The 14038-nt window shown below is 40.5% G+C and overlaps 1 protein-coding gene across 5 annotated transcripts in view; it reads right to left on the bottom strand.

Moving 5' to 3' along the window:
• The window catches only part of BIRC6 (baculoviral IAP repeat containing 6), a 179546-nt gene that overhangs the window by 90306 nt on the left and 75202 nt on the right, over positions 1–14038 (bottom strand). For all 5 annotated transcript variants that reach the window (XM_033056380.2, XM_033056376.2, XM_033056377.2 and 2 more), the window contains exons 40-46: positions 13624–13740; positions 12581–12735; positions 11218–11344; positions 10267–10377; positions 7577–7710; positions 4569–4696; positions 1926–2488 (exon numbers count right to left, since the gene is read on the bottom strand). In XM_033056380.2, coding sequence (XP_032912271.1) covers positions 1926–2488; positions 4569–4696; positions 7577–7710; positions 10267–10377; positions 11218–11344; positions 12581–12735; positions 13624–13740 — 1335 coding nt within the window. The remainder of the gene's footprint in view (positions 1–1925; positions 2489–4568; positions 4697–7576; positions 7711–10266; positions 10378–11217; positions 11345–12580; positions 12736–13623; positions 13741–14038) is intronic.

Below are 14038 nucleotides of genomic sequence, written 5' to 3'. Positions count from 1 at the left end.
AAAAACAGAAAGAAAAATATTTAAATTTCATGTGACAAGTGAATTACTCAGGGCAATCCTGGATCCTGATCAGCTGGCTTGCCAGATGTGGTAAATTAACACTATTAGCATAAATTTTGATGCCAGAGCCACTACCTAACAGTAATATTTGCAGACATCTTGTTTACCTATCCTGGTAGCACCTTTCCATGCAGCGTTAGTTATTACATGTTTATTACTATATGCAGATAACTAATTTTTGGATCCTGTGTAACCCTGGCTGCAGTCTTGCAAAATATTTTGTTCACAGAAATTGTCTGAAGACAGCTTAAAACGTTTCTCTTGAAGGAACTAAACCCACAAATAGCGTGCTACATCTTCTCAAAATACATGAACAGAGAATTTCCAATAGCTTACATTAAAAACCCTTTGAAAGAACAATCCATTGAAAGGACCAACTGGTACAGAACTTTAATTTCAATGAAAAGCATTTTGAAAAAACTATCTTTCCAAACTGCCCTTAAAAAATGCAAAACAACTCCAGGACAAAAATCAGTGGTTTAGAAAGATATCAGAGTTGAGGAGAATAATATCTGAATTTCACTCCAAAGAAATGCATATTCAGAACAAACCACCATTCCCAGAACAAACTACTTTCAGTGTTCATAGTGTCTTTGCAATATGACAACAACTACCCTGTAAGTGATAAAGGAGATACTCGGAAATTAATTTCAGGAATGTTCCAACAGCACAATCCAGACTTGTCAAATCCTGCCTCCTATTTAATTTGACTACTAGAGATAACTATCTTTTCCTCAATTATTTTCATGCTGAAATAAACCACTGGTCTAATATTCATGAGGGTTCACTGAACAAGTAACTGGTTAAGTTACTCGGTTAAGTTTTGTATCTGCTTAAAAGAGGCACCACAGAAAAGTCCAGAGCAACTTGCTTCAAAGTCAGAGAATCACTATAAAGAGAACAAAATTTTATAACTGTTACACCTGAAATGGAGTCCAGGTATTTGTCTATCCCCCTGCAAAATGTTTTATACATGCAGAAATCCATGGTATTTCAGTCAGTGGTTTAACTTGAGCAAATAAATTCTATGCTACCATCACAGCACACAAGTAAGTCACAAAGACAGGCAGTCACTCTGAGAAAAGGCACCTCAGATAAATGTCTGACAAACAGTAGCTTTGATTCCTAAATATCATGATCTCCCTCAATAGTTCATAGCAAGAAGATCACACCTACAAATACATGACTGCAACTCCTAGATCATTATGTTAATGCAGTTTCTGGTAAAATAGAAGAAAAGTTTAGGTATTCTATGAAGGGCACACAATCGTAATTTGTATTTACCCAAAGTGATTTAAAAAGGAAAAGCATACAATACATAGCAAACAACTGAGGTGTCTTGTACAAACTGAAGACTCATTCTAATTCATGTATAGAGGCATGTGATGGCCACAGACTGAAATACAGGAAATTCCACTGAAACATAAGAAAAAGACTATTCTACTTTAAGAATGATTGATCATTATCACAGGTTGCTCACATCAGTTGTGGAGTTTCCAGCCCTGAGAAATCAGAAACCCAACTGAACCGAGGTACTGAGCAACCTGCTCTCAATTGAGGCAGGCTCTGAGTTTGTTCAGGAAAGCTGGACTACACCATCTCCAGAGGTCTTTTAACATCAAGCATTCTGAGATTCAGCAAATTCAAATGCCAAATGCATTCCTGTTTGGTTTCAATTACTGTCTCCCACCTTCTGTTAGGGGCTTTTTTCATGCATCTGTTCGCCTTTACCTTTTTCTCTGTCTCTTCTTTCCTGTCATTTCTGTAACACATTCCTTCACATCTACACCCAGCTTATGAGATTTCAAAAGTTTTACATGTTTCACCACCCAAAAGACCTTCCATGTTACACAGAAAACACGTACCAATAATCATTGCCATAGCACTGCTGTTACACTGGCCAAGCGCAGACAAAATCTGGCTCATAATTTGTTGGTTGGCCAACACCAAATCTGCCACGTATGCAGTTGATCCTTGAGTATTAGGGTTGCTTCCATTGCCATCTTTCCCTCCTGAAACCTTCTCCTCATCAGACACACTGTCTGTAGTACTGCTGGCTACTGGAACACGAGCACTGTATTCTCGGTTACTGGAGAGTGGCAGTTGAACTAAAATGTTTATCAGCTTTAATAAATCAAACATGAGTTGATCCCTTGTCATTTCTCCACAAACTGCTTTGGCATCACCTGGACGGATGATATTGGCAAAGAGCCCTCCAAAACATGCTCGAGCACCCACAGAGCTGTCTGAGCCACTGCGAGACATTACTTTGTCCGAACATGTAATGTAATGATGCACAAGAAAGGTTATGGACTCAATTACTGCAGAAATAGTGCTAACTGATACAACTTCAAAATTCTGTTCCAGGGTGAATTCTAAGAGTTTCACTTGAGCATCCAACGGTCCCTGGCCTGTCTGGAAAGCACCCCTGCAAGACAAAAAAAAAAAAAAAAGAAAGAGAGACGTTACAAGTGATACAGGTTTGGCTGTTTGAGTGTGGTTTTTTTCCTTGATTTTTAAAAATCCAAAAGCACACCAGACTTTCAACAAATAAAAATCCATCTATTTTCAGAAATACGTGTTGAAGCAAAATCTAATCTTTCACCTGCATCAAGTTTTTGTAATTTTTTAATATACTGGTCATTAAACAGCCTGCAGAACCTGCTCATGCAACCACTTTCGTGATAGCACTAAGGGCTAATAGGTTAACTTGGAAAAAGGCTAGGATTCATTTTTAAAATTTTTGTAATTCAGTTAATTTTGTAGGTAAAGACTTGGAACAGTCTACATATAGACTGAACAGTCCTACTCAGTTCTTGGTGAAAAATTTCCTACATTTGCAAGAAAAACTCATAGAAAGCAGTCACATAATACTTTAATATCACGAGGATTCTTTAGTTGCTATCAGGAAATCATGATGGATTTTTTCCTTCCCATAGGTCTCTTGTTTGTCCCCCCACCTGGCCACTCCCCATCCAGAGATAAACTGAAGAATGGTCAGGTTTTACCTATCTAAATAGTAAATATATATAAGACTGTGAGAAGATACTTAAAATATCACAGGCTGCTGCTTGTAGGTTGACTGCTTAAAGGATTTCTCCTAGGAATCAGTTTATTTTATCAATTGCTTTTACACATATAGTGGTGAACTACAAAAGGAACTTTTTGAATGAGTGTATCTAAAAGAAAACTTGTATTAGTTACTGAATTTTCATATACTTCTCTGTATCTTGTCACATTGATTAATCTTATTCTAGCTTTTAAAATTAAATATAGAACAAAACAGTTTATAGAAACATCCCTGAGAAAATATTTTGAATTTAATTCTACCAGTAAAACTGTTTCTCTTTACAATTAATCTTATAATCAGACAAGACACAGTACAGCTCAGTAGCTATCTGTGTTCCTAGAAATAACCATCTAAATCCTTTTCTGGTGCTTTGCTTCCATTTCATGTCATTTCACAAAAAACCCTAACACGTTTCAAAAACTACCCTTTCAGTGTTCTCATTAGCTTATTTTAAATAAATGCCGGCATGCAGACACACAGACGCACTCTGAATTAATGATTTTACTGTATTATGACATGTCTTGTAGAAATATTCAATATAACCTGGTAAACACCACTCGATAATTCAAGTCATAAAGGTAAAATCTCTTGGAGAAGGCAGAAACCATTTTCTGTAAGATAATAGAATAGGTAACACCAAAGTGCCACCTACTGGGAACCTGGAACTGAGGAATCTCATCCCTAACTACATGAAGCCTTTGTCAGGAGATGAGCAGAACGTCAATACCAGAAAGAAATGCTTCCTAGTGTACTTCAGACTAAACAATTGAACATTTTCAGTGTACCACTGGAGACAAAGTCTTGTGCTCACTGGCCTTGCCTTGAGAAAGCAGAACTGTGAAAGATGAGCCATAAGCTCTTATCTCTCCCTTGGCCAAAAGCACTTCTCTACACTAGTGGGCACCAATAGGCCCTAGGAGAGTGTGACAGAGGATGTCTTCCATTGTCACGTACACAGAAAAAAACCACCAAAGATAAAGCAGTAAAAATGCATATTGCATAAATAGAATTATAAAATCTCATAATCCATCCTACCATGTGAGAAAAGCCATTTGTACTATTTTCACAATCTATGCATAATTCTGACCTCTCAGAATACTTTTAATAGATAAGCTCATCAACAGTGAGCTTAAGAGAATTACTTCAACAAGTTTTACATCTTAACTTTAAATAAAATAAATAAAATCAGGTCAAAATAGTAGTGCCTCTGTTGAGAGTCCCTCACTCACACAGACAGTTGTGTGAATTCCAGATGTACTTTTCCATGTGCCAGGAGCAGCCCAGACCCTGTTGCTAGTGCTGCAGCAGCAATGATGATTTCCACTGACACGTAACTTGACAGTATGACAAGGCACATACTCATCTGGATTCTGATTCATAATCACACAGACTTTAAAGAAAATAAGGGTATGAAAGAAAATAAACATATAAGATTTACCTTTCTGTTGAAAGTATATGTATTAATTTTAATAAAAATTCACTGAACATCTGAGGACAAGTTGAAGAAAGGTGCACTTGCAATCGAGTAAGAAATTCTTGCATAGCTTGTGTTGCTGTTGGCCCAACCTGGAAGAAAAGACATTTTATGAAGTACTATTTAAAACTGAAATGTCTTCAAGAACCTTAACGTCTTCTAAGAACTGGAAAATATTGCATAGCTTAACTTGCTTTCTGAAAATCTTTACAGAACTAATCTGTACCCATTTATATTACGTGTTTTTCTATTATTAATCATGAACAAAAGCAAGCAATTCAGTTCTTTGTCTAAGACTTCTCAGCTTGTGACTCTCTTTTCAGTAATGCAAACTATACTCCATACAGAATCTACTTCTGTACTAATTGGAATGTTTTTTCACAAACTACAGTAGTTTCACGAATACAAGCCGCACGGATTATAAGCCGCACTTCCGGTGCCTCGACAATGTTGCTGTCTTTGTCAATAGATAAGCCGCACCCCGAATATTAGCCGCACTTTCGTTCGTCGCGTGAATCCGTGCGCAGCTTTCACAAATTGGCCAATTAGTAACAGGATCGCGGCATAGCGGGGTTTACTGGCTCGGGGCGGGGCCAGGCAGGCTCGGCCCGCTCATGGTTGCCGACGGGGCCGGGTGGCCCAGCTCAGCGCCACGGCTCGGCGGGGCTGGCCGGGTGGTGCTGCCACCGCCGCCGGGCTCGCTGGCCCCCCTCTCCCGTCAGCACCGCCCCGCTGCCGCGTTCGCTCGCCCGGTCGGCGGGCTGCCGCCACCGCCGCCGGGCTCGCCGGCCGCCCCCTCCCGTCTGCACCGCCGCCGCGTTTCCTCGCCCTGGCCGGCACTGCAGGCCCCCGCACCGCCGGGCTCCCCCACGCTGCTGGCCCCGATTCTGCTGGGCTTCCCCCGCTGCCAGGCAGCCCCACCCGCCGGCCTTCCTGCTTCTGCCATGCTCCCCTGCACTGCTAGCCCCAGTTCTCCCGGGCTCCCCCGCCCTGCTGGCCCGGGCTCTGCCGCCCCCCCTGCCCCGCCCTGCTGGCTCAGGCTCTGCCGCCCGCCCCTCACACTGCTGGCCCCGCCTCTGCCAGGCTTTCCAACCTCAGCCGGGGCCGGCCGGGCTCCAGTTTGGCTTGGGGCTGCCGCGGGCTCTCACTTCCGTGTTGGCAGCTTTTAGAATTTTGTTAATGTATTAGCCGCCCCGGAATATTGGCCGCACTTCCGGGTTTCCACCAAAATTTTGGTCAAATTGGTGCGGCTTGTATTCGTGAAATTACTGTACATACAGTAAATTCACGAATACAAGCCGCACTGAATATAAGCCGCATCACTGGGTGTTGGCAAACATTTTGGTTTTTGTCCATAGATAAGCCGCACCCAAATATAAGCCGCTTTGTCGTTCGCAGTGAGGACCCGCGTGCAATTAGTAACAGAACCGCGGCAGGGCGGGGTTTACTGGCTGAGCTAAGGCTGTGCAGGCTCGGCCCGCTAGGGGCCGCTGACGGGGTCAGGTGGCCCAGCACGGTGCTGCAGCTCGGGGCTGGCCGCCGCTGCCACTGGGCTCGGTCACCCCGGGTCGGCGCTGCCCCGCGGTGGCAGGCAGGGACGGAGCTTCCCCCGCTCCTACGGCAGCGGCGGCGGGCGGGGACGGAGCTTTCCCGCGCCCGTGGCGCCGGCGGCGGGCAGGGACGGAGTTTCCCCGCTCCTGCCGCGGCGGCGGCGGGCGGGGACAAAGCACCCCGTCGGCTCCCCGAGCCGCGGCAATGGCTGCGCGGGGCTCCCGTCGGCTCCCCGGGCCACAGCAATGGCTTGCGCGGGGCTCCTGTCGGCTCCCCGAGCCGCAGCAATGGCGGCGCGCGCTTCCCCCCCCTCCCCGGGCCGCAGCAATGGCAGCGCGGGGCTCCCGTCGGCTCCCCGAGCCGCAGCAATGGCGGCGCGGGCTTCCCCCCCCATCCCCGGGCCGCGGCAATGGCGGCGCGGGCTTCCCCCATCCTCCCCGGGCCGCGGTAGGGGCGGCCCGGGTCCCCTCTCTCCTCCCCGGGCCGCAGCAATGGCGGCACCGGGCCCCCCCCCCCGTCTCTCCCCTGGGCTGTGGCAGAGGAGGAAAGAGAGCTCTCCCGCCTCTCTCCCCGCCCCCCGTGCTGCCTACAGGGAGCCAGGCTCCACCCGCGGTGCAACAGAGTAGCGATTTGTAACAATCGCAAAATGCCGACTTTGCAGCTGCTCGGCTCAGCACTCTGGCAGGCACTTCTGAGGTTGTATTAGCCACTCCTGATTATTAGCCGCATTTCCGGTTTAGGAGCAAAATCTTAGTCAAATTGGTGCGGCTTGTATTCGTGAAATTACTGTACTTAAGTAAGAACTTTAATGGCACTGTGCAGTGGTAAAATCCTGGAAAGTACTATGTATTTTCTTGAAATTTGGTGGGAAAAAAACCCCTAGAACTACTAGGTGTTTTCTGTCTCCCAAACAGCAAGACTCCTGTCAAATACTACATACAATTAAGTTCCCTTAGGCTTTTAAGACACTATTCATATATATTTCAAAGTTTGCAAAAAGCACTAAAACATTAATTGAAATTAGGAGAGGCAGCAGATACCACATGAATTCAGAAACAGGTAAAAAATGAAAGTATAATTTTAAATTCAGGAATTCTTACATATTAAAATTTAGTCTTCAGTGGCATTTTTATCCCAACCCAACAAAGTTTCGGGAAAGAAACTGAATGGAACATTTCATTCACATACAACATCCTCTCCCTGTGGCAAGTCTCCACAGAGTTGTGAAAACATACCACCACTACTGAGAGCATATCAACAACATGAACTTCCCTATGGCTGCTCATCAGAACCAACTAAGACTGTAATTAGAAGAAACAACAAGACAAGGATATAATACATTATGAATCAACACATATTTCTGTCAAGTGTCTTAAAATCCTACTGCAAAAAGTTTTTCTCTTATTTTAATTGCTCATTACCTGTGGACTGTGTTGATTTGTTCCATGAGGGTTCGTGCCAGAAAGAAATTTCACTAACACATGAATAAGGTTGGGGTCTGACACCAACAATTGGGCAGTACTTTCCTGAGCTCCAATGGCATTGCTTGGACCAGCTTAAAAATAAAGACATAAAAATTACATGTGTAATCTTAAACATTAGGTGCAAATCAAATATTTATAGTGCAAATATTTAAACTGCGAATCCCTTAAACTACTTCATGATATGGAAATATTCTCAGCTAAATTGGTTACCAAAACCTGCTTGCTCAGGACGACAATTTTGAGTTTCCCAGTAAGTACAGATATAAAGCCCCAAAAACATCCAATCAGTATTCCAAGCTTGTTAAGGCAGCATTCCTGAAAATAGACATTAATTTTGTAGGTGCAATACATACAGACATTTTGATTTGTCTCTTTTTGTTAGTCCAATACATTAATAAGGCTCAAGTGTATTTTTCAGTTTGTCAGACAGAGACCAAGTATTCTGTTATCCTGTAAACAATCATAGTATTTTTGCTCTTGGCACATGCAAAGACTTCTCAGAATAAAATTGTAGGGAGTTTAACAGATGAGAACTCTGAAGACTGGAATTTGAATTAAAATACACCCTTCAGTGATCAAACAAAGTTCTTTTACCAAACATGAAGTCTTACTCTTGCAGTAGTAATACTACTGTTCAAATCAGTTCAAAACACAGAAAAAAGCACAACACGAAACAGAGCCTGCGGAGGTGGGACAATGCTTTTCGATAAATGCCATCATGCCAGTTTCTCCCTTTCACAACTGGCTCAGGGGTACAACCCTCCTGTGGGGGAGTTATAGGGACATTCATATGTAGGCCTGAAAGTGTTCATCCCTTCTGGTATGCCATAACTGACTCAACTATACTGTCTTAAAGAGGCAACTGTCATATTGTGTCAAAACACCAAAGACCCCCAAAATACCCCCAGACTCATTTCTGGGGCCTTCCACCAGAAGACTGTGCATGATTCCGTGTTGCATCAGACAGTTTAGAACTTCCCCCCAGCAGGGGTACCTGGCCATTCCCACCTGAACTTGAATGTCTATTAACCCACTGAACTCTGTTTCCTATGCTTACATCACCCCTGATGGATCAAAACTATGGCCATCAATTCCACCAATGGATATCTAAATAGCAAGAATCAGATCTTGTCTCTGGATCCACACGTAGAGATATCTTTCCTTTCCCCTATCTACTCTTAGGTTTTCTTTCTCTTTGCTTTCCTTACATGTTTTTGTAAGTGATATCTTTATATTTCTGTATTGTTTTATTTTTACAGATAATAACCAAAACAGCTACATACCTCCTTTCCATGACAACCAAATTGTTCTAAAATAAACCTGCCATACAGGTATTTATGTATACATTTATCTCTCTCTCACCCTCCCTATATATATATATGTTTGTGAACACTAATTACTCAGAAGACTGTTGTTTCACTCCAATCCATCCCAAGGGATCTATTAACAAGAGCTTGTAACCCAGCCTTTAGGGACAGGTCATGACACTTGCATGTCCAACCCTTTCCAACTCAAGTCACAATCCTACATACAAAAAATGCACAACCAAATTCATATGCTCAAATATGCCTGCCATGAACCATAGGGTTTGCTTCTGAGTAGCTTTGTATTCACCTACTGATCTCAGGCAATTACCAAAGAAACTCCTGTGAACACGCAGCTGCCTGCTGCGTCACAGAAGAATGCTGAGCCTCCTAACACTTGCAAGATATTCACAGATGATCCCAGTGATACACACTGCATAAATTTTGGAAATTTTTGCAAATCTACAGACACAAATTGAAGAGTTTGACTTGTTAACTGATGGGAGTTATATCAGAAATCAGGCCATGTTCTATTCTAAAATATTAAGAGTGAAGTCTCAGTTTGTGCGTAAGAAATCTCTTCTGTTAGTTTTTTGCAGCTCTACTACTTTACCTGATGGCAAAAATTTCATCAGATTTTTGAGAGACTGATTTTAAGTAAATTTTTAAGTAAAAATTTTAAGAACAAAATGCATCTTAATGTCAATGATCTGAAATTGCAAATATGAAAAAAATTCATAGGCAACATTTAAAACCTACTTCCTTTCATTTCTATCAGTTTTGTGTCAAAATCTCATTCACAAAGTGAGATTATTTCCAGTGTGTTATGGTGCAATATAGACAATGTGAGATATACTGGTATGCATAGGGAAATGAAATGGCTGGATTTCTATTTTATAGATTCAGCTGCTGCGGGGTTATTTTGAGATAGCTTAATATAAGCAGTGATTGGTGCCTACACATTTACAAAAATATTTCTACTCTGTCAGAGGAACTTCAATGTCACTCGTAGCAACTTAATCATTCCCCTCTGCTACTTCTACTCATACTACAAAACCTAATTCCCAGGGATCATTAGCTAGTCCTAAAATGTTTTTCACAAGACACTGATGACTTGCTTATTATGACATTTTCTTTCCCCATAAGGATTTCTGTTTCCCATGGTACAAGCAATTCAAGGAGCTCACTCTTGAAAAGCCCAAAGTTAATGGAGAATAAAAGCATGCACATGGCAAAAGGAATGTTCTGGAAGTCGTTTAATGGAACCAACACTCATTTGTACATCACTAAAGCTGTCAACATAAGAAAACCAACCAAACTTACCATTAAGCTGCATATTTGTCATGAGCGTTAGGCTGTGAAGCACAAGGCACCACGTCCGGAGTAAAGTATTAGGATACCATGCCAGAACTGACAGGAAGCTAGTTACTGAAGCTGTCAAGAAAAATAGTTTTTTCAAAGTTTTCATCTTCAAGGTATTACTATAAATTTCTAATTTTTACTGTAAGGTGCTATGCTGATTATTGTTATTAATATTATAGTTCCTTGCATTCATTTTGTTTTGACAACCACTGTTGCAGGAAATTAGGAAAAGAAACCTCACCAGCACTTCACAGGAACTGGCTCACAGAACTTTCTACAGGATGCAGACCCTGACATCTCAAAGAAAACAATGCAAAGAAACTGGTTTCAAATGCTCTCATGGAAGTCAGTGTAACAGGTTCATTATATCATGCATTAACATTTTGGATTATCACCACAAGATACTATAGACTTTCTTAATTATATAGTATAACATATTGCAAGAAAAAAAAATTTAGCATGTCTTCATACTAGATTACTAGTCTGATGCTCAACAGCAATGGCACTTTCCCACTCTGCTTACCCCTTTGTTAAGAGAGAGATCACAGGATGCTATAAAGGAGATGAAATTCTTCAGGAAAGTGCATACTGTTGCACAGTTCATCTCAGACTAAGAAGTATATTTTAATGAGTCCTCTTGGGAATAATTACGAGTTAAGAACCACAAATTTTACCACTTCATTTCTAATAACTTTACAAAAATTGAACGAATCAACTCTCAGTTATACACTAGCAATGTATTTTCCACTTTAAGAAGAAAAAGACCAAGAGTTCTTTATAACAACACAGTTATTATCTCAACACTGATTTTATAAAAAATATTTACAGTAATATTTTTTGCTTATTAGCAAAAATTGAGTATTTAAAAAAACCCAACAAATCCAAACTATTCTCATATTTAATGTATTTTACCTTGGTTCAGGGAAACAACAGGTATTCGGTTAGCATTATAAAGGAAAATATCAGCACCATTATCTTTACTTCCAGAGGAGCTGGAATTCAGGCTTAATGTGAGCCATAGCTGCAATAGGGATTCAAGCTGAAAGAAAAGGGGAAAATATCCACTATGAGACCAAACTCAGAACCCCATAGTATCAGTTTTAATTTTAAAGCCTGATCTACATTCTCAGCTGCTACTGTTTCACTGCACACACACGCTCTCTTTCCTTTACTGGATTTGAAAATCCTGCTACATTTAATAATATTAATAAAATACTAAAATAATATTATTTAATAATATTAAAGGTGAATTCAGCCTAAACTAGCAAATGCTTCTGCTACTGTTTTTGCAATTTCTTCCAAACTTCTTCCAAATTGTTTCTCTGAAGAAGTTTCTTCAAACTTGTGTTATGAAAATGCAGCTTTACACACTGTTCAGAAATGCCTTTATGAAGTAAAGGTATATCTTATACCTGTAACATGTACAGGTAGGCTTACAGATTTGCATGGAAGCTTTGGGAATGTTATTAAAGTCACGTTTCCCAGTTGACCAAAAGTATTCAAAAGAGTCCATTTATCTAATGAGAAACCTCAGAGACACTGATGATTACTCGGAACAACTCCCCTGAGGAAAATAACTCTTTAGATATTCTGGGGAAGACTCAAGGACATTTACATGAGAAACTGTACTTTGGATGAGATATTTAAAGAACAACTGAGGGATGGAGTCAGCCACTCTATCAAAATATGAAGAGGCAGGCAGGCATCTAATAATTATATATATAGCATGCATGGCATTCCTTTGTATGAATTAAGAAAAGCACTGTTAAACCAATGACTTTTCAAAAAGCAAACTTTTAAACTTGCTATTAACATACAGGATCATTGGATAATTCAGATTGGAAGGAATCTTCTCAAGTGATCCAATCCAATCTGCTCAAAGAAATGCCACAGAAGATATCAGACTTGGTCGCTTAGGGGTTTATTCAACTGAGTTTTGAAAACCTCCACAAATGTCCATTTGTAATTAAGTGTCACTTAGTGACATTTTTCATTAATAAGCAAATAATTATAATTCAGTGGACACATAAACTTGTTTTTAAATATGTAAATATATACCAGGTTTCCACTGTAACAAGCAATGTCCACTTTGAAACAAGCTTTCAGCAGTTCATTTATTACATTATCGGTACTGCTGTCCATGACTATTCATAAGCAATACAGCACATAATATAATTGATTACTTGAATAACCCAAGTAGCAAGAAGAAGAGGAAAACAACTCTCCAATTTAGAGATAAATACTATCTGAACATTTGAAGTTCAAAATTCTCTACCTGAACATGGTGGACTTGTAGCATGGAAAAGAGTTTGTTGAAGCATGCGCTCAGCATAGGTATAGATGACAACTGCACAATCAGCTGGGCATTTTGGTTAGCAGCATGTAATCCCCTCAGCAGTGAATCATCTGTGCCACTGGGAGACTGTGTCACTAGAAAACAAAACAGGGTAGCATCCCCCCATGAATTACTTTGAAAAGTTGCCAGAAGTAATTTCATAATTATTTCCTTGCATTTTATACTTAAGTGAAAGATAGTTTTTTATAATTTAGAAGAATATCTTCAACATAGGGTTCATCAGAATTGGACAACTGACTACCACAGTAGTGGCATAATTCAATATGAGACATTTCCATCTTCACAAAAACTGTTTGGAACTCACTACACACAGATACATTTTCACAGGTATTACAGCAGTAACACAATGGTAAGACAAACAATTGGAACATTTCTTTCATGCATTACATTACAACTGTTGCAGACAATAATGAACTTCCAGAGAATAAAGTCTGAAGATTTCACTAAACCTACTCCATCACTACATACTCAACTAATGACTACAGGCTCGTTAAGGTATCCAGAGGGCTACAAAGCAACAATTTAACAAGATGGGCAGCACAACTCACTGAAAAAACGTTCTAAAATAAAATGCTCTGAGTGTTTTTGTAACAAAGCTCACTGAACAGTTGAGTTCAAAATTGTATTCAAGTATTTTCACTTCCATCACTTAGTAGGTATAACTGTCAAATGCAAAGAGTTTTCAAAAACTGAGAATGAACCTTCTCACAGGAAGCTTAATGTTCACATTAACCTACACCTAAAAATGAAAACTTTCCCTCCTTTGTAGCATAATCCACATACAAACTTGACTGTTTCAAAAATAACTGAATAAAGAATATCTCTAAAGTTCAACCTAATAAGAAAATTCAAGCAAAATATAACTTTTTCTAAGCCACTAAGTGACTGCAGAAAACATTAGTACAAATTTCAAAGCATCAATATAATCACGTGAAGAGAATGATTTGACAACATGTAGTTACATGTAGGAGATGTGTTTGTCAACGCTTGTAGAATGGAATCAGCCTCCAGTGTGGACATCATTTTCAGCATCAGCTCAGCCTGCTGCTCAAGCCCAACTTCAAGACGTGCATCTAAAGCTACAGAAGGCAACCAAAAAGGTAAAACTGAGTTATATCAAGGACATACATAATTACAGAATCACAGAATATTCAGAATTGGAGGGGACCCACAAGGATCATCGAGTACAATTCCTAAGAGAATAGCCTGTATGAGGGGGATTGGACCCACAACCTTGGTGTTAACAGTCCCATGCTCTGAACAACTGAGCTAATCTCACCTTTAATTTGTTCCCTTTCTATAACATTCTTACCCACCTGAAATATGTAATTACTAAAATACTGTATTTCTGTGAAACATGCCCATACATTTTTCCAC

The sequence above is a fragment of the Catharus ustulatus genome, chromosome 3 (assembly GCF_009819885.2).
Source record: "Catharus ustulatus isolate bCatUst1 chromosome 3, bCatUst1.pri.v2, whole genome shotgun sequence".
In the NCBI taxonomy this organism is placed as follows: domain Eukaryota; kingdom Metazoa; phylum Chordata; class Aves; order Passeriformes; family Turdidae; genus Catharus; species Catharus ustulatus.
Note: the sequence above shows the minus strand (reverse complement) of the source record. Positions and strands in the feature narration are given on the sequence as shown.